The sequence below is a fragment of the Podarcis melisellensis genome (assembly GCF_964234715.1).
Source record: "Podarcis melisellensis genome assembly, chromosome: 3".
NCBI classification, from domain to species: Eukaryota; Metazoa; Chordata; class Lepidosauria; order Squamata; family Lacertidae; genus Podarcis; species Podarcis melisellensis.
The window spans coordinates 28,658,458-28,681,346 of record NC_138530.1 but is presented as its reverse complement, the minus strand read 5'-3'; the positions used below and the strand labels follow the sequence as shown (position 1 = coordinate 28,681,346).

The 22,889-nt window shown below is 43.9% G+C and overlaps 1 protein-coding gene across 1 annotated transcript in view; it reads right to left on the bottom strand.

The window, feature by feature from the left end:
• Positions 1–1,884: 1,884 nt before the first annotated feature.
• RRP15 (ribosomal RNA processing 15 homolog) overlaps positions 1,885–22,889 on the bottom strand; it is a 32,388-nt gene continuing 11,383 nt past the window's right edge. The window contains exons 4-5 of the mRNA XM_081904406.1: positions 22,325–22,526; positions 1,885–2,418 (exon numbers count right to left, since the gene is read on the bottom strand). Of these exons, the coding sequence (XP_081760532.1) occupies positions 2,257–2,418; positions 22,325–22,526 (364 nt within the window). The 3' untranslated portion in view covers positions 1,885–2,256. The remainder of the gene's footprint in view (positions 2,419–22,324; positions 22,527–22,889) is intronic.

The window sequence follows — 22,889 nt, the reverse complement described above, 5'->3', positions numbered from 1 at the left end:
TGAAGCCTGTGCACATGGGGGTCACAGGCTCTAGATTTAAATCCAAAATAACTGTTGCTTTTAATCCTTAACTGGTATAATAGATGTGCCCTGGTACATCTGCAGCAGCACAACTGGACACCTTCACCTGCCCCAATAGCAACAAAGCAGTCTCTACAGCAGGAGCTGCCACCGCCCAATGGCTTGACCTCACCCCCAAAGGCACACTCCTTCATTGTATCCAGAGACAGACGGGTGCCAAGAAAGAACCTATTGCAATCTTTAACTGTATTGGTCTATCATAAAGCTGCGTTGACGCAGGTAGCCAAACTCAGGAGACACACGAGTCTTATTTTACATTTTAACAACTGGTAACTGCTCTCTGGTTGTAGAGTTGTTTTGAGTGGCTGTTGCAGCTTACCTCTGAGGTGAACCGCTATCGTCACTCAGAATAACTCCCTGTACAAGCACCTTGAGGTAAAGTGTCACCAGTGCTTTTCTTCTAGAAAAATAGGTACTGGCGCTCACCATGAAGCTGTTACAGTAAGCGCCACACATTTTAACAATGACGAAAAAGAGTACCCCCAGAAAAGAAAAAAGCCCTGAGTGTCATCACATCTGGCACCAGTGGAGGGGGGGAGGGGGGAATCACTGAATCGTTTGGGATGGACACCTGAAGGGCTGAAAGTGGCCAGCTGCTTCCTCTACTAAAGGAATGTCGAAAACACTGGCAGTGATCTACCCATTGTATGGAACAGAATTGTTGAGCTTCTTTTTGGGGGGTCCAAAGATCGACCAGGGGCACCCCTCGATCAACCAGTAGATCACGACTGACCTGTTGCGACAGCCCTGCTCTACTTGAACCAAGACACAAGACTCTGCAGTGAAGGGAGGTTAATCTTGCTCATCCTACTGCCCTTCAACTCTTAGAGAGATCCTTGAATTAGAGGGATCTTTCCACTCAGCGGATAGACCCATCAAGCAGTGGTCAGGCACCAAGACCAAGACACACCCAGTCAATTTCTGGCCAGAAAAGGGAGCGGGAGCAATTCACTCCAATTCCATGGCCCTGCAGAAGAGGACTGGGGAAGCCTCAGCGAAGAGTGTGTTCTCCAGGCGTCATGTTGCTATTGGGTTAGGATCTCAGACGGGAGATGGGACAGGCACAAGAATGCCAAGTTCTGTCACCTTCCTCCCTTCAGTTTTTCTGTTGTTATCATTGCCCCAATCCATTGGGATCATTTTCATTCCAGAAATGAGAAAAATCTGAGGACTCAAAAGATTTAGCTAGGCCCAACAGCCTAGATGGCTTTTATTTGTATTTTAAAAAACCCAACCACTACAGATTATGGCGGCTTTTATTTCTTGCTGTATCTGCTGAAGGATCTGCCTAATTTTATTTGCAGTTTAACACACTGTTGTTGCTCTTGTTTTATTTTGTTTGCTATTTACCCAACAAAGCTTTTGAAAAGAAACACAAAAACAGTCGTTTCGCAACAAATTGTTTTTGAAACTCCGCTCGGCTTCTAAAGGGATGCATCACGTAGCATAGAAATCCCAAAGTCTCCCTGGGTGTGTGGAATTAGTTACACAGTCCTTTGGATCCCAGCCCTGGTATCTCAAATTTCAATTAACTTTCAGAGTGCAAACTTAATATATTAAAGAGGATTCAAAGCCATTGCCCCCTCCACACACAAACACACATATGGAAAAAGGAGGACACAGTATGGCTACATTTCCTGGCTTTTCCTCCTCCTTTTAAAATTAAGTTTTCATGGTCGTCTCCAGTTATATCAACGCTCAGAGACCAAAATCACACATTAATGGTTGCTTTATTACCTACAAAGCCTTTCGAAGCCAAGAAAAGTTAAGTCTCTATAGAAGCAAATAATTTTACATGGTAAGGATATTTCACTGTTTTATTTTATGAACTGATAAACACCTAGCCAAGTTACAAACAGAGAGGTGGAAATGCAAGCATCATGTTAATATTTAAACTCATAGAGACCTTGGCAAAAAACCCTCCCTTTTTCCGACTGGGCAGGTGCTGCTGTTTTGACTGTACAGCTTTGTTTTGGAAATATGTATAAATTAGACATCTTTAGAGAGGAAATACTGCAGATTTCAGGATTGTTGGACGATGCTTTGTTAAAACGAGTTTCCCCTCAACCTTCAAAGAGACTGTCTGTAAGAAAAAGGCATCCTTGCTTGAACCAAGAATCTTTATATTAACCACCCCCCAAAAAACCCCCACTAGTTTTTGAATCACTTTGGATTTCATCGGTCTGAGTCACTTTCACTCTCCTCCTTGATTCCACTGTCTTCTCCAGCAGCGTTTTCCCCATCACTCTGTTTATCCCAGTCTTTCATGGAAGCTCCCATCATGAAGTCGTCTCGCAATATACTCCAGGCCGGTCCATCTTCCGATCTAGATTCATCCTGAGGGTTGGGAAAGGAGACGAGTGTGAATGGTAATATCAAGCAGAAGCAAATTAAGTTTCCTTAACTGGAAGCATCCAAGACAAGACTATATTTAGAATTATAGATATGCTACCTGATCCCTACAGGGATCTTGCTTTAAAAAGTAATGGAAACCTTTAAAAAGTAATGAAAGTACCCCCACGCAGAGGGCCTTCTTAGTATCACAGTAGTCTCTCACCTACGGCTGTGGAACGCCCTCCTCTCAGATGTCATGGAACTAAACAACTATCTGACTTTAGAAGACATCTGAAGCCAGCCCTGTATAGGGAAGTTTTTAATGTTTGATGTTTTACTGTGGTTTTCTAATCTGTTGCAAGCTGTCCAGTGGCTGGGACAACTCAATCAGATGGGTGGCAAATAAATTGCTATTATTAATATCTTCACTCAAACCCCACCTTGCATAGCTCACATCTGACACCTACTCACACGGCTAGAGCTTACAAAAGAAAGGCCCAAGATCCAATTTAAAAAAGAAATAAATGTACGTAAGACAAGGCATCATAAAAGCAAGAAAATCAGTAAGTCAAAGAAGCATCAAAAGGGTTTTTTTCCAGTAGCTACCCATGACACCCCATAGAGTGGAGGTACTCAAGAGAAGACTTGCCTCTACTGAAGATCTTAGCAGGGAGTCCTTCACAGTCCTGAAGTCAACTAAACCCAGCTTGCAGAGCTGACAAAGCACTGCTACAAACCGATCATGTTGCCTGGCCAGGCAGCCCCGTGTATGGTATTACAGTAGCCCAACCATCAGGTCACTGAAACATAGGTTATCAGAAGAACATAGAACACTGACGTTGGGCTATATCTACCCAAAGCAGACCTATACCTGGCATGCCTGCCAACCTAAGCTGGTGAAAAGCAACCTGGCCTACAGAGGCAACATGTGGCCTCACTGACAATGCTGGAACATCCCCCAGGCAGCCTGCCCCTTTTGGGGGGAGCACAACCCTGTTAAGAACAGGGTGAACCACCACCAGGAAGACACCAAAACATGAATGCAACCGAGTAGAAGAACAGTCTGCCAGCACATCTTTTGGAAGAGGCCACCGAACAAAAGCACTTGAAAATGGTGCCTCAAATTCCGAGCCATGGGATACCATGGTCAATTGCATTTAAAGCGACCGAGGAGAATTGCACGCAAACTCCTGGTGGTTTTGGTCCCGCGAGGTGACCAAAAGCAGGCCTAAAGTCTACATGAAATACCTCTAGAAACTCAGCCCTCATCCACGAGTGCTTGGCACTGTATGGCAATCACATAAGCTCCATGAATCCCCAAAGAAGGGTGATTCCCACCTCTAAACTGAAGATGTTTAACCGGAGACTTCTTCAGTAAATAGTTTACAGCATACTCCATTATCAAACATGTTAGAGAGCTTATTTTGACATCTGTAAGAAATGCAGCATTTTAGTAGTAATCCGAGGGCTGGCTCATGCATGACATACATCACTTAATCTCTCAGCACTCAAGGACTAGCAGATGAACGCAAAAACTACATCTGGGATCTACAGGAAAGCAGAGAGCACTGCAGAGTGTACAGGAATGCACAACGACATCTCCCCCATACTCCCAAATCTCTCTTGGTGGATCAAGTTAAAAAGCTTTTGGATCATGCGTGCAACTCCCAACTCCGTGTCATTCCAAGAGATTTCAAAATACATGTGAACTGAGGACCGGCTTCATTTTATTTCTGCAAACAAGGTGCATGCAAGGACACAGCGTTGGGTGCTTAAGTAGCAAGAGTGCTGGCTATTTTCAGACAGGCTACAAGCATGGCATGGTGCCCTTTGACCTCCCCCGTCCCCATATGGATTAATCTATAGTTAACCCAGGAAACAGTGTCTTTTAAAAAAAGCTTCTATGTGGCAATCTAAGCTCCCTCTCTTTAATTACTCTCAAGATACAACTTCATTAAGACATTACCTGGCACATTGCACCAACACAAAACATGGGTTTCATAAAGCCCTCCAACAAACAACTCACCCCAAAGTTAACATTTAGCGTATCTGGTTAGTTACCCAAAAGCCTCCTTGGTGTCAGTCAGTCATATGGTGCAATATCTGATGATAGTCACACTAAAAGGAGACCCACTGATTTCAGTGGGTCTATTCAGAGTATGACTTAATTGTCTATCATCATAGCAGAAAGCTGCCATGTTGTTGTTGTTCAACAAGTTCATATCTGGATAGCAATACACTGGTAATTTTACTCTGAATTTGTTTTTTTGCTTGGAAGCAGGTGGTATAAGGCTACTTTGAGAAGGTATAAAAAAGACAGAAGTTTGGTTTTTACTAAGGATTTAGCACTTCACTAGTTGTCCGTTATTTGAGAATGAAGAAGCAAAAAAGACATTTTCTACAGTGCAACAGCACCACTTTGTGGTGGCTACAATTCAAGCAGTAGCATACCAAAACATAGCCTTTGCAGCAAAAGCTAAACATGTCCTGTGGCTTAACAAATTTAGTTTGCATTCCTATATACAATTATGTGGGGGGATAAATCCCACTGAACTCAATGGAGCTTACTTCTAGATAGAAACATATAGGACTGCAGTGCTATTGCATCAACAAGGCATTTAGCGCTTTCTTTTTAATAAACATTTACCAAAGAAAATTTACAGAGAGATCCACGGTTATGATTCGTTTTCAGTCCCATTAAATACAGCTCAGCCGTGTTCAACATCAAACTAGCAGCATAATTCTAACCACATCTAATCAGAAATTCCCAGGTCCTGTTGAGTTCCCTGGTATGCAGGTATAGTGGGACTGCAGCCTAAATATTTTTTTTAACTTAAAGGTAAGTATTAATGAAATACCTCATATACATAACTGCTCCAGAAGGATGTAATCTTGCAAAAAACCAGACCCATCTGCATTCTTCCTTCCCCCTGCCCCTCACATCCCACTATTAAATAGCATTGGAAGGGGACGACCAAGGGGGGGCCTAGTAACTCTGGTTTCCACTCAATTGACGTCACAAGTTATTGAGTGCTCAGTTTTCGAGCAGCTGGCACTGGGGATCACCTTGCATATGGAATCCAAGAGTATTATTTTTGTTTCAGTGTATATTCCACCATATACAGTGCAAACACAGATAGAGAGCACGTGGCGTAAAATCCATAGTTTCCTTTATTCCCTACAAATTAGGTACCCTGGCTCGCCATTTTACCTAATGGGAGATATGAATGCCAGAATAGGCTCAAATGATGATAGCCTGGAAATAAAATTCCCAATATTAAGAGATCTAAAGGAAAATAGCGCCCTCTTGCTAAACCCACCCCCACGTAGACATTCGAAAGATTGCCAAATCAACTATGCTGGATTCTGCCTGGCTTTTTTACAAATAAGTCTGGATCTGATCATTGCTAATGGGGCATTCCCCGGGGACAGAGAAGGCGAGTACACATTCATAAATTCAAATGGGGCCAGCACAGTAGACTACTGTCTCACTAACAGACAGGCCTTCGAATCAATTAAAAAATTCACAATAGATAATAGGACTGAAAGTGACCACTTACCTCTTATCATCTCCATTACCGGCCAAAATTCAATTCAGCACTCTCACATAGAACATGAGGACATAGACAAAGCAAATGATCCAGCATTGCGTAGGAAAAAATGGACACCTGAGATAGCAATTGCAGTTGAGAATAGATTGAATTCACAAACTGCAATTAAGTTAAGATCAATTATAATAAACAATTTATCAATAGACTCCTCCCTGACAGCTTATGAAAATCTCATTGAGTCCTTGCAGGATGTGGTCTCGGTTAACATAAACTCAGCCGGCAAGCCACGCACTGCGAAAGGGCGCAGTTGGTTTGACCAAGAGTGCCACACAAAGAAGGAAGCCCTAAGGAACGCCTATTTGGCCTATAGAAACGCTGGATTAAGCTACTTACCTCAATCTTATTTCAAAATCAAAAAAGAGTACAAAGCCCTTTTGGCCTCAAAAAAAAGGCAGTCCGAACAAAATTCCTGGTCCCTACTATTGAATGCCTCACTAAACAATGAAACTAAACTCTTTTGGCAACTGGTCTCCGACTCAATGAGAAATAGCTCCTCAGCCCCCAGCTGTGTCATTCCAGCTCAGGTTTGGGAGAACCACTTCAGAAATATATTTATGGAAAATCCAAACCTCCCTTCCAGTTTACAGGAGGATGACAGGGTACAATTGTCACTGCTCCCTAATTGGAGGCCAGTAACTGTGGAGGAAGTCCATACATTAATTGGGAAGCTGAAGAGCGGAAAGGCTCCGGGGAAAGACTTTATCCCAGCTGAGGTGATTACATCAAACCAGCACTGGTGGGCCCCGCTTCTGGCAGCACTCTTTACGGTAGTAAATAACTCTGGTAAGGTACCATATAGCTGGAAACATGCTATAGTAGTCCCAATCTTTAAGAGAGGCCACCCAAATGTACCTTCCAATTATAGGCCTATTAGCCTGCTCTCAATAATTGGGAAACTATATGCCCATTTCCTCAGTAGCAAATTGACAACTTTTCTAAATGAACATAATATACTATCTGAAGCCCAGGCAGCTTTCCGTGAGAATCATTCAACAACAGACCACTGTCTAATGCTGTCCTTCCTAGCTGAGAAGTATACCAGACACCTACAGGGTAAACTCTTCGTGGCCTTTATGGACCTGAAATCAGCATTTGACTCCATCCCCAGATCCCAGCTATGGTCCAAATTGAGTCTGATCTTGCAGGACAAACGACTTCTCTTTCTTATAAAAGCCCTGTACAATGGAACCAAACTGCAGGTCCGATGCGGTCGACAGGGACAGCTATCGAACAGCATCGAGATGACTAGGGGGGTGAGACAGGGTTGTATTTTGGCCCCCACATTGTTCTGCCTATTCCTAAATGACCTAGAAGAGAACTTAATGGACCCAGATGGACACATTCCAAAAATAGGAATGAGAAGGACCCCTTTGTTGTTGTATGCTGATGACGCAGCCATCATCTCGCGTTCCAGGCCGGGCTTGAATTATCTGCTGAGGAAATTTTCTGATTACTGTTCTGGAAATGGTTTATCCATTAATTATGAAAAATCTAAAATCTTAGTCTTCGAAAGAAGATTCTCCCAGTCTAAATGGGTGCTGGATGGCCATAACCTCGAACAGGTAAAATACTTCAGTTACCTAGGGCTCACATTCCATCATACAAGATCTTGGAAGCACCATTGGCAAACCTCCCTTCAAAAGGCGGAGATTACAAAGCTAGCCATACATAAATTCTTCTTCACAAAGGGCGGCAAATATGTTCCAGCAGCCTTAAGGGTTTTCAACGCAAAGCCCGTTTCCCAACTCCTGTATGCAGCAAATGTCTGGCATAATGGGGACCTGCCAAAGCTAGATGGCTTTCAGGCAAAATTTATACGATCTCTGCTGCAGGTACCTAACTGCGTCCCCAACTCCGTACTTCTGTTGGAAGCTGGTGAATGCCCAATTTCAGCTAGAGCATGGTGGGCTGCCCTAAGACATTGGCTCAGGATTTCAGTGTTTAATCTAGGGAAGGGTCTGTACCAACATATCACCAATGAGGAATTTGTCAGCAAATGGCAGAAAACCATGGCTAAAAAAGCCACCTCTATTGGTCTGTCTCCCCCCCAACTGTATTACCTGGGCTATGAAGGCGCCCAAAAGGCTTTAAAGCAAAGATTATGGGACAATGCACACAGTGACTTGCGATCTCGGTCACACGCAGTCTGTAGTCCACTGGCAGCAGGAGTTCAATATGGGTATGTCTTTGAGTTAACACCTTACATCAAAAACCTGACAGTACCTAACTATCGAAGCCTTTTCACCAAGGCCAGACTGAATGTCTTCCCCTCTGCAGTGCTGGATGGTAGGTTGAGAGGAGTTCCCTACCAGGACAGACTTTGCTCGTGTGCTCAAGACATCGAGTCCATAAATCATATTTTGTTACATTGTGCGAAGTATGAGCAGGCCAGGGCTGAACTGATACTACCCTTGCTGGTGCCTTTCCCGGGAAAGTCAGAGGCTCACTATGTCAGGTTCCTACTGGAAGACCGGACAAAAGCTAGAACTTTGGCAGTGGCAAAGTTTTTATCGGTGGTTGAAAGAACAAATGAGCCCTATATTCCAAACAAAGTGCTTGATTAACCTGGAGGTAGGCTGTATGAACTCTGTATTGATTTGTAATGTTTTGTTGGTCTCTGGACCGTAATAAAGATTGTTGTTGTTGTAAATAGCATTTTTTTACAATTATTGTTAGGTTCCATTGTAATTAATTCTATGGATTGGTTTGGTAAGCTTTGAGGCTTACACAAACCCACCAAGAGAGTTCTTGCTATTACCAAGAACCATTGTCAAGCTGTAACGCTCCCTCCTAACCAAGCCCCATCACCATTAAGATCACTTCCTTTCTTTCCTGCAGGGTAGAAACCAGCACAGATCTCATGTGTCTAGTGTTTGATGGGTGCACACATGAATTCATGAAATCAGCCAGGCACTAGGTGCAATTCTTCACCTGGCTCTTGGCCACTTGCAACCAAGTCAAGATGCCTGGGCATCTCCACCATCGGGAGGTGCCTGCCTGGGGATCAATGGATCTGGACTGTTTTCACACACTAATACCACATCCTGTAGAATTCTACTAGTTACAGTGGTACCTCGGGTTACATACACTTCAGGTTACATACGCTTCAAGTTACAGACTCTGCTAACCCAGAAATAGTGCTTCAGATTAAGAACTTTGCTTCAGGATAAGAACAGAAATCATGCTCCGACGGCGCGGTGGCAGCAGGAGGTCCCATTAGCTAAAGTGGTACCTCAGGTTAAGAACAGTTTCAGGTTAAGAACAGACCTCCGCAACGAATTAAGTACGTAACCCAAGGTACCACTGTATATTTTTATCTGAACAATCAGAATGAATTTCAGAAACCAAAATGCTTTTTTCTGTGCAGCCTGAGCAGGAGCAGTGAACAACATTATAGTTAATTGTTGTATCTTGTCTTTACTTACCCCAGCCCCTGCTCACAGTTGTGAAGAATATCCTTATACTATGAATTGTCTGTGTCACCATTAAGAAGAAGGGGGTAGGAATAGGCCAATAGGTATGTGGACTGTCCCTGGATAAAGTGACTTTTCTTCTTTTAGTTCTCAAGGGTTGTCATCTGAAGTAGCCAGATGTTTAACTGATAATCAATCACAGTCAGTAAAACATTTGAAAAACAAGGCTTTAGAGCTGTCTTGCCCCCAAATGGCAACATTCTATTTTGGTGACTGTAACCTTGGTTTAAGGAGCTATTTGGCATCTAGCTGATATATCTGAATTTCTAACACCGATCTGCTATATGTACAGTGAAAAGTCCTGAGTTTCTGCACCAAATCTACATAGCAAAATAGACATATACACTTTTCATACATCACTGTGTATATGAAGAGTATATGTGATTTTCTACATGGAAGTGACAGCCATATGGAAAACTTGTCTTGTGGGAGGACACCCACTGACAGAGAAGCACCTTGGGCCACCTAACATATTTTTAAAACTCAAAGCCCACAAACACAAATCAGCACGTCTGATGTGCTCATTGACTTCACCCCATGGGCCAACATGTGAATCGATTCTGACCCATTCTCCTAAAAGAGAAGAGAAAGAGTCCAAAGAACACAATAAGGTCCTTGTCTACATGATTAGCAATTAGCTCACATCGACTCTCCCTCTGCAAAAACGTATTATCTAATGCCAGAATCCAACTTCCTCTAACAAACTTATTCCTGGCACCTGCAACATGACGCAACTTTAATTCTACCTTATTAAGCCAAGGCCTACATTCCTTGCCTTCCAAAATGGCACATTCCTGAGAAGCCAAAACAATCTGTATCTTGGCACAGGAGTGCAGAGAGGTGTATATTCACAAAACCCCACACCTACATAGGCACTTCTTTTTGCATTTTTGTAATAAGAATGATACCATCATACGGCTGAAGGAATAGTGTGCAAAATTCCTTACCCAACCACCCAGAAAAGAAGATGACTGGTCTTCTACGTTTGCTTCATTGGTGCAAAGCGAAAAAATTGTAAATTTCATTTGGTGCTTAGGTGCAGTGTCTCATCTCTGTTCATGTTTTCAACAAGTTGTCATTTACTAGGCATCAAAGCATGCAAAATTTCAATGGGGACTGGATAGTCTTGTCTTATTTCCTAACATTATCCTTGCAGCAAAGGTCTGCTTCTGGTGGAACAAACTGCAGTTTCTTCTACACCAGAAGCAGAAGCTCTCCCTCTCCTCTCCTCTTACACACAGAGCACAATGGAGGGCTGAAATCCCAAGACTGGCGCTCATAACAAACCATTGTTTATTGTTGCTTCCCAACCAGTCCAACGTGTATGTGAGAAATACTTCTTAGAAACGGCAAACTTAAGCTCTTGTACTGAAATCAAAAGGACTTACAAGTAAACATGTTTTGCAGCAGCTTTTTGCTCATTACTCTGAGGACTCATTTACCAGGGCAAACCAATTTCCATTTAGTAGAAACATATTGGCAGTCCAAGCTCAATTAGTAAAATAAAAATAGAGACAAGACAACCCTTTGGAGGCAATAAAACCAGCCCCAGTTGGGGCACTGCAATTTTTACAGGGGGGCTGAATGCCAATCATTGGAAAGCATTCAAACCTTCATCCAAAAAAAATTCTTTGGGGGGTGGGCTTGTGACTTTTCTAGTTAAGTATGTACCGTAGTTTTTACTCTATAAGACTCACTTTTTCTCTCCTAAAAAGTAAGGGGAAATGTGTGTGCGTCTTATGGAGCGAATGCAGGCTGCGCAGCTCTCCCAGAAGCCAGAACAGCAAGAGGGATTGCTGCTTTCGCTGTGCAATGATCCCTCTTGCTGTTCTGGCTTCTGAGATTCAGAATATTTTTTTTTCTTGTTTTCCTCCTCCAAAAACTAGGTGCGTCTTATGGTCTGGTGCGTCTTATAGAGCGAAAAATACAGTAAAATCTTCATTTGGCCTTGCACAGCATTGTGGCCAAACTTTGAAGATGGGAATTTACCTAGGAATTCTCTTGTCACTGAGTTTGCCAAACCACAGCACAAGTGAGCTTCTACCCATTTCCCCCGCTTTAATTCTTGATTGCATGAGCAGTCTTTGGATGTAAAAACAAATCAAGTTTTTGATAGGCAAAGACATCAGCTGGGACATTGAGAGAATGCTATATACTAAGAATGGCTAAATACAACCGCTGCAAGCTTGAACATTTAAGCTCCCTGTGAATCAGTGGGACTGAGACTGAAAAGGGCATTGCTTTCCCAGCTGTATCGACTTAGCAGCTCTCCATAGCAAAAAGAGATTTAAAGGAAATCTTACGATGGCTTTTCCTTCCCATCTGCATTTGTAGCTACCATGTACATTGCACATCAGGAACAAACTTGACCTCCCTCACCCACCCCCTCCTCAGTAAAAATAGGTAACTGAAGCAAACAGCAGGCAGTGGGAATCAATGGCAATACAGCATTTAAGTGTTCCCTAATGCTGGCTGAAAGGCCTTGAACTTGCTTCATTCTTAAGCCATTTTGGCTTTGGTGCATTACTATAATAATTACTGTATATCCCAGGTCCCCAAAATGAGGAGGAATATTAAAGACAACTATTTCTTTCATGTGGCAACTTTGGTTTATCAGGTCATTTAGAATTTCTACGAGGAAGAAACAAAAATCCCTCTAGGGCCTCAAAGGGGCATTACAGCTTTAGAAATAGGCAAAATGCATTTAGATTTAAGCAAAGGCAAGTGATAAATCATTTTTTAAAAAGGCTTCAGTCAGTTGGGAGCCATACTGAAAATAAACTCCAGTCCTCTCTGCAGAATGCAATTTCAATTGGTGGGTGGGTGATGGAATTGGCCACTGCTGTCTTGGAACAAAACCAAGCAGCAAGTTATACTGGCTTCAAGACACAAATGTGAAAAATGATGTACACAATTGAACACCCACAGTCCCATCAGCAGCTCTTAATCAGGAGGCTCTGCTACAGCTGCTGGAAAGCATTCCCAGTAAGCAAACATTGCAGAGAATTGTTTACAGCACCTGGTCTCCATTCTATTCTGGATAACTTCATCTCCAGAACACAGAAGTGTTGTGTTTGTCCTGCTTTAATTAGCCACAGAGCTGTGGAATTACAGGTTCGCCTTCTGAGTCTTTGCTGGGGGACCACCCAAGGAAGGCAACCTGTCTCCATGTACACCCAATATTTAACAGCCTCACTTGGGTTCTGTTTCAAACCAGGCGAATAAACGCATGCTTCAGGTTGACACTGACCAAGGATGAAGCTCCTGCAAGCTTAAGCCCAGCACTTAATCAGAAACATGCACGGAGGGCATCAATGGGCCATACAGCACTTCTAGGATCAGAGGAAGCCTGCCTCTGAATGCCAGTCGCTAGGGGATTGTAGCAAGTCAGGGATATCACGCTCATCGCCCGCCTGGGGTGCTTTCCCAAAATATCTAGTCTCCCACTGTAGGAAACAGGATGCTTTGATGGACAGGTCTTTTGTCTGATCTGGCAGGGCAAGCTAAAGCATGATACAGGTGGTGGACGCCAAAATTAACATCAGGCCTTTGGATGCAACCTTACTTACTCCCAGTTTCATCCCACCTACCTTGCTTATGACAGAGTTCTTCCCTGGCCACATTCACTCCTTATCAGCTGGAATGTGCACAGTTTCTATAGCAGTTCTTTGACTTGGAGGCAATGGCCACTTTCACACCATGCTGCTTTAAATGTATGTGGACAGAAACTGCACAATCCAACTGACAGATGAGTATTCCCAATTAAGATTCAGTTGCTTCCAATACTATTCCTCTCCAGCTGCTGAATCTTCCATTTTTGGTGTTCAGGATTCAGCAGCAACCCAAGACCATCACCCTTGGTTTATGCACTGGTACATGTCAGTGGTGGCTCATTTAATCAGGTCAGATATTCAGCACATACATAAAAAATGGGCAAATAACTCATGTTTTCCAACCTCCAGTCCACTAGTGTTTCATGCCCTGGTTTTCCCTGCTTCCTCCTCTACAAAATTAATACTAAGCCCAAGGAGCAGGATGCTGATGGGCAGTGCCAACCCCTTGACCTGGTTGCAAGGAGGCAGGCAGGTAGAAATTGAGGGCAGAATGTGTTTGGTGGGGCAGTGCCCCACTGGCCCTACAGAATCAGCCTCCACTGCCCCAGTACAAACTGCTGAATTCCAGGGCACTAACAGATTGACGGGATTTGCTTCTGAGTAAACAGGGACAAAAGTAGACTGCTTTCCAGCCTACAGAACTTTACTTTGAACAACAAAATGCCAGTAGAATTATAGAAATGAGCATGCATAAAGTCACGTCAAAGAAAATACAGTTAAGCAGCAGCAGCAGCAGCTACAATGGCTTTCAAACTACAACTCAATGAGCAGACAAGTGGCAAACTGCATCTGCAAATTAACCTGGCCCCATGGCTCTATGAGATTTGCAACATTGCCAGATAATTTCCATGTGACCCACCCGTGTTCAGCGCTGTTCCACCCCTGGGATTCCATGTTCGAAAATATATACAATTAGTACTGGGGCAGAAAAGCTTCATTGTTCCATAAAGGAAAAAAAATACTTATTAACTTAAATCTGCATCACTAAACTTGAGATGTTTTCAATAGACCAAGATTCTCTGTAGATTTCCCCCTACTTTTAAGAATGCACTCCTTATTAGGGGAATATGTGCAGAGCCAGTTGAGAGACTGGCAGTACTAGGGTCTAAATTCTCTGTTCATGAGCCAGGTAGGGTTAACGAAGGCGTAATGCTTTGTTGAACATCTTAATCCCGACCTGGAAAGATCAGACCGTCTATCGGAAAGAATCCATTTTTATGCTAGCTTAGCCCTTGGCCTCCCTGGAGAAGAGCCTGCCAATCCTGGCCATTCTGTACCAATTCCTAAAGTGTGGTATGGACCATATAAAAGGGCTTGGACTGCGCTTGGCCAGTTAATTCCAAAGCCTCTATGATCCTTCCAGGTTGTTACTAAGATGCAAGCTCAATAAGGCACACACACACACACACACACACACACACACAATAAAATCAAAACTGCTTCCCAAGGTGCATTGCTTACTGATGGCTAAACGTGAGGCTCTGATAGCAGCAGGCTGGCTACTGAAAAGCAAGAGGATGGTGGGTGCAAAGTCTCATAAATGAGGACACACACAGCTCGATGCACTACAAGCTAAGGAGCAGGGGAAGAGAAAGACATCTTCCTTCCTTCCCATCTTCTTCTGACTGGTTTGCCAGAAAAGGCCTTTTCTTGACCACCTTCTTAAGAAGTAGGGGGGTAAAGTCACACCTTCACTACCAAGGCCTTTCACTCCACATTGCTGAACACATTTCCATGACCCTGAAGAAATTTGGAGGCAACTTTCTGCAAGAAAAAGGCATGTTGTCTATCTATACAACGGAGCCCAAAGCTAGAAGTCAATTTGGAATTAAAATGATACCTAACAAAAGCTTGGGAAGTTTATATTTCAGAATTTACTATTGTTACAGATGTCCACAACAACATGACTCAACAAAGATCTGAATGGTGCCATTTTCAGCTTCAATGTAAAAGACAGCTTATGGTTAAAGGTAAAGGTAAAGGGACCCCTGACCATTAGGTCCAGTCGTGGCCGACTCTGGGGTTGCGGCGCTCATCTCGCTTTACTGGCTGAGGAAGCCGGCGTACAGCTTCCGGGTCATGTGGCCAGCATGACTAAGCCGCTTCCGGCAAACCAGAACAGCGCACGGAAACGTTGTTTACCTTTCCGCTGGAGCGGTATCTATTTATCTACTTGCACTTTGATGTGCTTTTGAACTGCTAGGTTGGCAGGAGCAGGGACCGAGCAGCAGGAGCTCACCCCGTCGCAGGGATTCGAACCGCCGACCTTCTGATTGGCAAGTCCTAGGCTCTGTGGTTTAACCCACAGTGCCACCCGTGTCCCAGCTTAGGGTTAGGGGAGCCTAAATGAGAGATAGCGCAGGTGAAATAGCATTCAAGACAATCATGACCACAGGAATAACGGAAGCTGTTAGTATAATACTGTCCTGTTAAAACTCAAATAAAATATATGTGACTATCATGCTTCTAAAGTTCAATAAAGCAGTCCTAATTGAATTAGAGATTTTGGATGTCTGTGCATAATGCATGTACTAGATCAAAAGGTGTGTATCGCAGGTTGTTCCACGTTGTTTTATATACCATTGCTATATTTAAACAAAAAAAACCATTCTGGCAGTAATACCGGGGGAAATAAGGTAACAACCTGAGTTCCCCTTGCAAGATATTTCGACACAATGGATAGTACTGGTTGTTAATTTAAGGTCATGCATTACATATGAACACATGCACAAAACAGATCATGTAATTGTTGATTTATCACCACTATGATTTAATACGCTTTTTTCTCTTGCAAGTTTCTACAATGCAGTCCTGTTCTTCAGGCTACTTAACAAGTTCCAAACATCTCCCTAGCTCATATATTATAATAGCAGAGGGAGATTCTGGTATGCAGACAAGCAGCTACAGTGCTTCTAGCAGAGACACCCAGCAGAGGCACCTCCACTTTTGCACAATTGTTAGGATATATGAGGTTCAGCTACACTTCGCAAAACAAACTTTTAAAAGCACAGAGGAGCTTTGTAACTGCTCCTCTCCCCAATTGTCTCCTTAGCGCGGACTTGGACGCAGCCTGACTACAGAGTGCAGATATGCAGATACTGACGTACAACACAACTGCAGGAGCAAAGGGAGCAAAAACACAAACTTTTCCAAATTGCAGAGGGGATGAATTATGATGAACAAGGGAGGAAGATCCTGACGAGTAGGGAGGGAGACGCTCTCTGAATCTTGCATCTAGCCTCAGTAGAAGAGGGGAAATGTAGAAATCAATGCTACGGCACAGCCTGCCCCTCTTCTTTCTCCACTGCCAAGTTCTTGCATTATCTCCCTCCAAAACCACGCTGTGCTCATCCTCTATCTCCCAGAAGATTGTATCTTAGTACTCCCTGTGCAAAGGGGTCTAAGGCAGGGTTGGTATTCCTGGCTGGCCCTACAGTGGGCACTGGAGTGGTGGAGATAAAACTCTTCAAGTACTGGGGGATATCCAATAAAGATAGAGTAGACTCAATGGACTTAAGTCCCCATTATGTCTCCGTGAGAGGCCATGCTCAGAATAACTCAACTCAACGCTGGGAATACAAATGTTCCAAGCCTGCCACCCCTCACTGCTACCACACTCTAAATAGCACGGCACAAACAAACCCCGCTGCCTTCCCCAAGCAGGCTTTCCAGATAAGGAAGATGGGAAGGGGGCAGAGACCACAAGATCCTGCCCAGAAACAAGCATTATGTACCTTGGAGAGAGAAAAAAATATATTACAAAAGTCAGCAGGTTCAGCGAGGATTAAGAAATACTTTGATAAACCGTTAATGATATGAAAGGCAAAGTCCTTGGATCCCGTTCAAAAAAATAATTACTCCCATCTGAGCACAGAAAATCTGCAGAGAGGGCTACAGTTTTTAAAGAAGCATGAACAAGTTTTCAAACACCAGACCGTGAAACCTCACTGGAGCTGTAGAGGAGACAGGCGATAGGAAAACCCTTCTCTGCTGGTGAACGTGAACGAGCATGCACAGGATCTGCACAGGCAGCAAAATTAGGTGGCACGATAAAGATGGTATCAGATTGTAAGCAGGGATGGGGAAGGAAATCAAACTGTGGTCTCTCCGCCCCCCCCCAACACAAAACGCTGGCTTTCTAGCTGCATACAATTTTAGGCAGGGAAACTTCCCACACTTCCCAAACTTTGGGACTTTACCACCTTATTCCGCTTCATGTAACAATCTGCCTTCCATCTTTCCTTTTTCCTTTCTCCTTCTGTGATGGAACTCCTATTTGGGGACTTCCCTGGCTTTTTTCTGGCCCACATAGAACCAGTCTGGATAGTTGGCCTTGCTGAAGATTTGACATTTTCATCCCCAAAAAGTTTTGGATTTGAGTTTCTACTGAAATGAGGCTGCATTTTAATGTTGCATTTTAATCTTGTTTTTAAGTTATATTTTAATCAATTGTTTGTATACCTGGTGTTAGCCGCCCTGAGCTCGGTCTTGGCTGGGAAGGGCAGGGTATAAATAAAATTTATTATTTTAAAAAATTGTTGTTGTTGTTTTACAGTTGTAGAACTCCAAAAGCTTCAAAAAGATCAAAAAAATCCAGCTCACAATGTAGTGAGGAAGATGTACCACAAACCCTTCCTAGGAATGTACCCTCCATGGCATTAAATTCCTCTATTAAAGAAAAAACAAGGCACTTAGGTGGCAAGGCTGGTGTTCAACTAATTCAGACCCTGCTTGTGCCGCTCTCTTCAACCTCGGGTCCCCAGATGGTGTGGGACAACTCCCATCATCCTTGAAAGCTGGGCAAAGCTAGTTGTGGATCATAGGAGTTCGAAGCCAACAACGTCTAGGGCCCAAGGTTGAAGAATTCTGTGTTACAGCATGCTCTATTCACTAAGGATCACATGTGCTACTTTGAGAACATGGTGAGATATGGTGTATGCTTGAGCACAAGCAAAGCAGTTCTAACCTGCAGCATGCAGTTACTTAGGAGAGCTATATGGAATCGCAGGCACTGGAGAGGTCTTGCTCTCTGTTTCAAGGTTTGTTCAGCAGCACATCTGCTGCCCACACGACTGTTCAGGCTACGGTGTGTGCTGCTGAGTAGGCAGTGTCATAGCGGAGAGGCAAAATAAATACTTTCTTCATGACGAGGGCTTCTGAATGATCTGTGGCTGACCTTAAGCTACCATAGTGTAGGAACTGATAAGATTCCTTCCCTGTGGCCTTGAATATCGACACAATTTGGCCTACCAGAGCATTCATTCTTCAAGTTCAATCAAAACATTTCAAGTTCAATTAAGACTTGTTTTCCAAAGCTGGACTTGTCAGGTTAAAAGAGAGAGAGAGAGAGAGAGAGAGAGAGAGAGATGCTCAAAGCAGTTTAGAAACCTAATAACCATGCATTTGCAGGCATTCCCACACCAACAAAAGGACACAAAGTGGTGGTGCACACTTTTGGCAATGCACGGCACAAAAATGTGCACAGTTCTGACATCTACTCATTGCACGGAGCTGGAGGAAACTTGGTGTTCCCCACCTCTCTCTGATCTATGGCCACAATCGAGCTTCATAACCCACCTCCCCCCCCCCAAAAAAAATTAATACATTGAAACAGTACTTCTCCATTGCAGACTGATTACCCTGGAGATATTCATGCAAATTCCATCTTTCGCAGTTCCACTCAAGAGTTCAGATGCATTAACAACCTACCTGTCACATAAAGGCTGCAGAAATCCGTAAGGAAGGAACGCTTAATATGCATGTCCCCAAAATACCTCCATCCACAAATATTTGTGTTCTGAGGTCAAGTTCCTACCTGATGCTGAACATGTCAATTCCCATTTATTTCTTTAAAAGGTGAAGGGGGGGGGGGGGAACAAAAGCAAAACCAAAGCCAGCCTTGACTTAGAGCCACATGGCAACCCCTCCCCCCCCAAGAGTTGGTTTAGTTGAATAGTAGGAAGAGATTTAGAGTTCAAAAAGTTGCAGGAAGTGAAAATGGGGGGGGGGGGGGAGAAGAGGAGAGAATAGCCACAAATACCAAGGCATTACTATAAAGACAGATTTTGCTGCAAATGCATATGATCTAAAAATCCAGGATTTTGCACACCTCCCCACCAGCTTTATAACATTATTTCAACTAAGGGGTTGAGGGGAAGGTATCAGATGTTAGGTTTGGAAAGCTGACAAAAGCTTCTCCCATCCAAAATTGATTTTCTGAAATACCTACCAGGCGGGGGGTGGGGGTGGGGAGAGAACCAAACACCCCACATTGTACTTTTTACCATGCAAAAAGACAACCAGGACATTTCAGCCGTACTGAAGCAAGATGTCCTCCAGCACATATTTCGTTCATCAGTTCCACAGGTAAAATATGTACGGGGCCTAGTCAAACCACAGGGGTCTCTGCCTGGCAACTGTGCATATTGGCAAGATACCATGCATAGCACACCTGAATGTGCTGCCGAGTTGTGCACAGTCTCCATTTAACCCACAGTAAAACTGAACACACACATACACACAGAGACACACACACAAGACTTCACAAGGGAAGAGGAGCTTGTTCTCTTCTCATTCTGCAAGTACTCCAGGCAAAAGGAGAGTGTAGACCCTCCCAAATGGGAGCCTGCCCAGTCCCCATCCCCCCCCCAATATACCATAATGGCATGGGTTTCGTTCTCCTTGGCTAGGCCACGCTTGCATATTACCCCCTCCTTACTTCCACGTAGCTCCTGGTCTGCCTTCCCACCCAACCTCAATGATGTTTAGTGACAAGACCTGCTCTGTCAGCAACCAAAGCAACAGCTCTGACCACAGTGCTAGCTATGCAACACGCCCTGTAAGTCAGTTTTAAGTTTCTGTGTACCAACAGATTACGAACAGCAGCGCTGGAGAGCTTCTATTACAACATCAAGCTTATTATTCTAATTTTTCCAGCCTTTGAAATCAAGCAAGCCGGACAGATTTAAGGAGAAATGGAACACTTGGCGACAGTCTAAGTTACTCTTATTACCCAATGAATTTTTAAAATACTTTAATCGTACACTTGCGTGAAACTCAGAGGGTTCTTCATGCCACGGAGTGTTTCGGCATGCTTCCCGAAAGCACACTAAACAAAGAACGCATGACAAACTGTTGTCTCCCAACTGATTAAAGTATTTCTTGCTGGCACAGGAAAGCGCTTAGTTAACTCCAATGGAATGGGGCCAAGAGAAGTATTCCACCCACTAGCGAGCACAAAGTTCAAGCATGAACGCAAATATGCATTATAAACATGCAGCTTCTGAAATTCTAGATTCCGAAACCCCAAGTCCTGCTCCCTTTCGAATCTGACTGATCCAACATCTTTGCCCTTGAACGACTTTTTAAAAGCAGATTCCTCTCGGAAGGAATTATTGTATCGGCAGTAACCTTGCAGCTAGGCTGGAACGCAGGTATCTCGGCAGAACTTTTAATGAAAACTAAAACACTGCAGATAAAGTCTGTCTCCGATTCAAACCAGTGTGAACAAATGTCATTCTGAGGTCTGAGGTTAGCCCCAGAACAAGTCATCCACAAGCCCACCACAGATACAGTCATACCTCGGGTTGAAGTTGCTTCGGGTTGAGCGTTTTCGGGTTGCGCTCCGTGGCGACCCGGAAGTAATGGAACGCGTCACTTCCGGGTTTTGCCGCTTGCGCATGCACAGGCGCTCAAAATGACATCACGCGCATGCGCAGAAGCGGCAAATCGCAACCCGTGCAGATGCAGGTTGTGTTCGCTTCAAGATGCGAACGGGGCTCCGGAACGGATCCGGTTCGCATCCAGAGGTACCACCATAATGGTAAGTACCAGATGAAACGTAAGAAAGACAGAATTTCTAACCTCCAACCTGTCATTTCAAGTTTTCAACAGTCTTAATATACAGAATGTAAACAGTCCTTCTGGTTCAGATCAACGGCCCATCAGTCAAGTATCCATAGCCAGAGTGGTTGACATAGGCTGGGTTGATACACAACACAAACCCATGATTTGCTTATTTGAAACTGTAGATCCATAATGTCTGAATGTGAGCCTACTCCCATTTGGAGCTATCGAACTCAAAGCATGGCTTGAAGCTAGGATAAGCTGTGGTATACTTTTATGTTTGAATTGACAGATCACTGATAAGCTGCTCCAGCTCATGAGGCTACTGCAGATAGAGATGGGAGTGAACTTTTGAAGCTGGGTGATGAGCAAATAGGAAACAATTCAGATAAGAACCATCATTTGGCTTCTTAACTATAGCTTGGCAGTATGCCTGAACTCAGCCAATGCAAGTTGCAAAGATGTGCGGAGAAGGACAACAGGGGATAGGCAGCACCATAAAGTGGACCACTTGAAAGCAGAGATGGTAGCTTGGAGCAAGAACAACGCTGCCTAAGATCTCATTTTCCCTTTTCAACCAAGATGAGAGAGCCAAGGTTTCCTACAAGTGCTGACATAGTTTCTAACTCAAATTTCAATACCATTTCCCAGAAAAAAATAATCTGTCCAAGACTGAACACCGAAGGACCAAAAAGGGGAAATCTGTCTTAGAAAGTTAGCAGTACTGAATATGTTCATCTCTCCTTAAGATGCTCCAAAAGAAGATACCCAGGACTCTATTAAAAATGTGAAGTGGGGACTTCCAGTGGGGCATTTGGTGTCAATGGCTGTGTTCTTCTAAGCTCCATTGCCCCACCAAGCCCATTCAATGCTATCCAGACCCCAAGGAGAGCAAAACAAAAATGTGAACGAGGTAAGGACTTTGCTTAGGAACTGAAACTGTAAGAGCACTTTGAGAGTGGACTAGACCGCCTTGGGAAGTGGCAGGCTTTACTGTCCTGGAGGTATCCAAGCTAGACTGCCATCTGTCGGGGGTACTGCAGCTGCAGAATCCAGCACTCTCTAAAAGGCAGCAGCAAGGGTCATGAAACACAGCATGTCTAGGGAACCTTGGGCCCTCCAGGTGTTGCTGAACCCTCATCTTTGCTGGCTAAGTTTGCTGTGGCTGACGGGAGTTTTAGTTCAACAATATCTGGAAGGCCAAAGGTTCCCCAGACATGTTATATAGCTTCCAAAACTGTGAATAACATTCAAGCAGTAACGTTCCATAATCATTTGAAGCCAGGAGAGCAAAATTACACAAACATGCAAGTTGAATGGCTCACTCTGCCACATTAGAACCACTCCTCCAAGAAGTGGTGCCTACCTGTTTGCTTTTCAAGGTCTTCCTGGCAGCATTTTGCTCTGTTTCCATCCCTTCCATTCCTCTCAATACATTGATAAAGTCTCTCTTGGAAACAGACGAGATCAATTTTGCCCGTTTTCTTTCGGAACTCCCTGCTTCTTTCACCTTCTCACTGACGTTCTGTTGATGCTTCCGGACAGCATTAAATAGCTGAACGACGCCCCTGGCAGATGAAAGGAGGAGTGGTTAGGCACCTGTTGTTTCACTGCCACACCTGCTAGGTAGCATGGCTTTGATAAAGCGTCTCCTCAGCCCCACTGCGCCAGACACATGAGATAACGACAAGAGGAGTCAGGGTAATAAGTCAGAACGCAAGTGGGTTTAAGACACCATTCAAAAGCCAAAAGGGATCCAAATCATGCACTTTTCGTAAAATCAAAGAACAGTGAAATGTAAGGACACCGCACACAGTCACTGACCCAAAGAGACCTTGGCCCACAATTTGTGACGGCAACAATGTGTATTCCTTCAAGCACCCAGGAAACATTCTAAGCCCAGTTTCACACCACACTACAGTTTGCGCTTG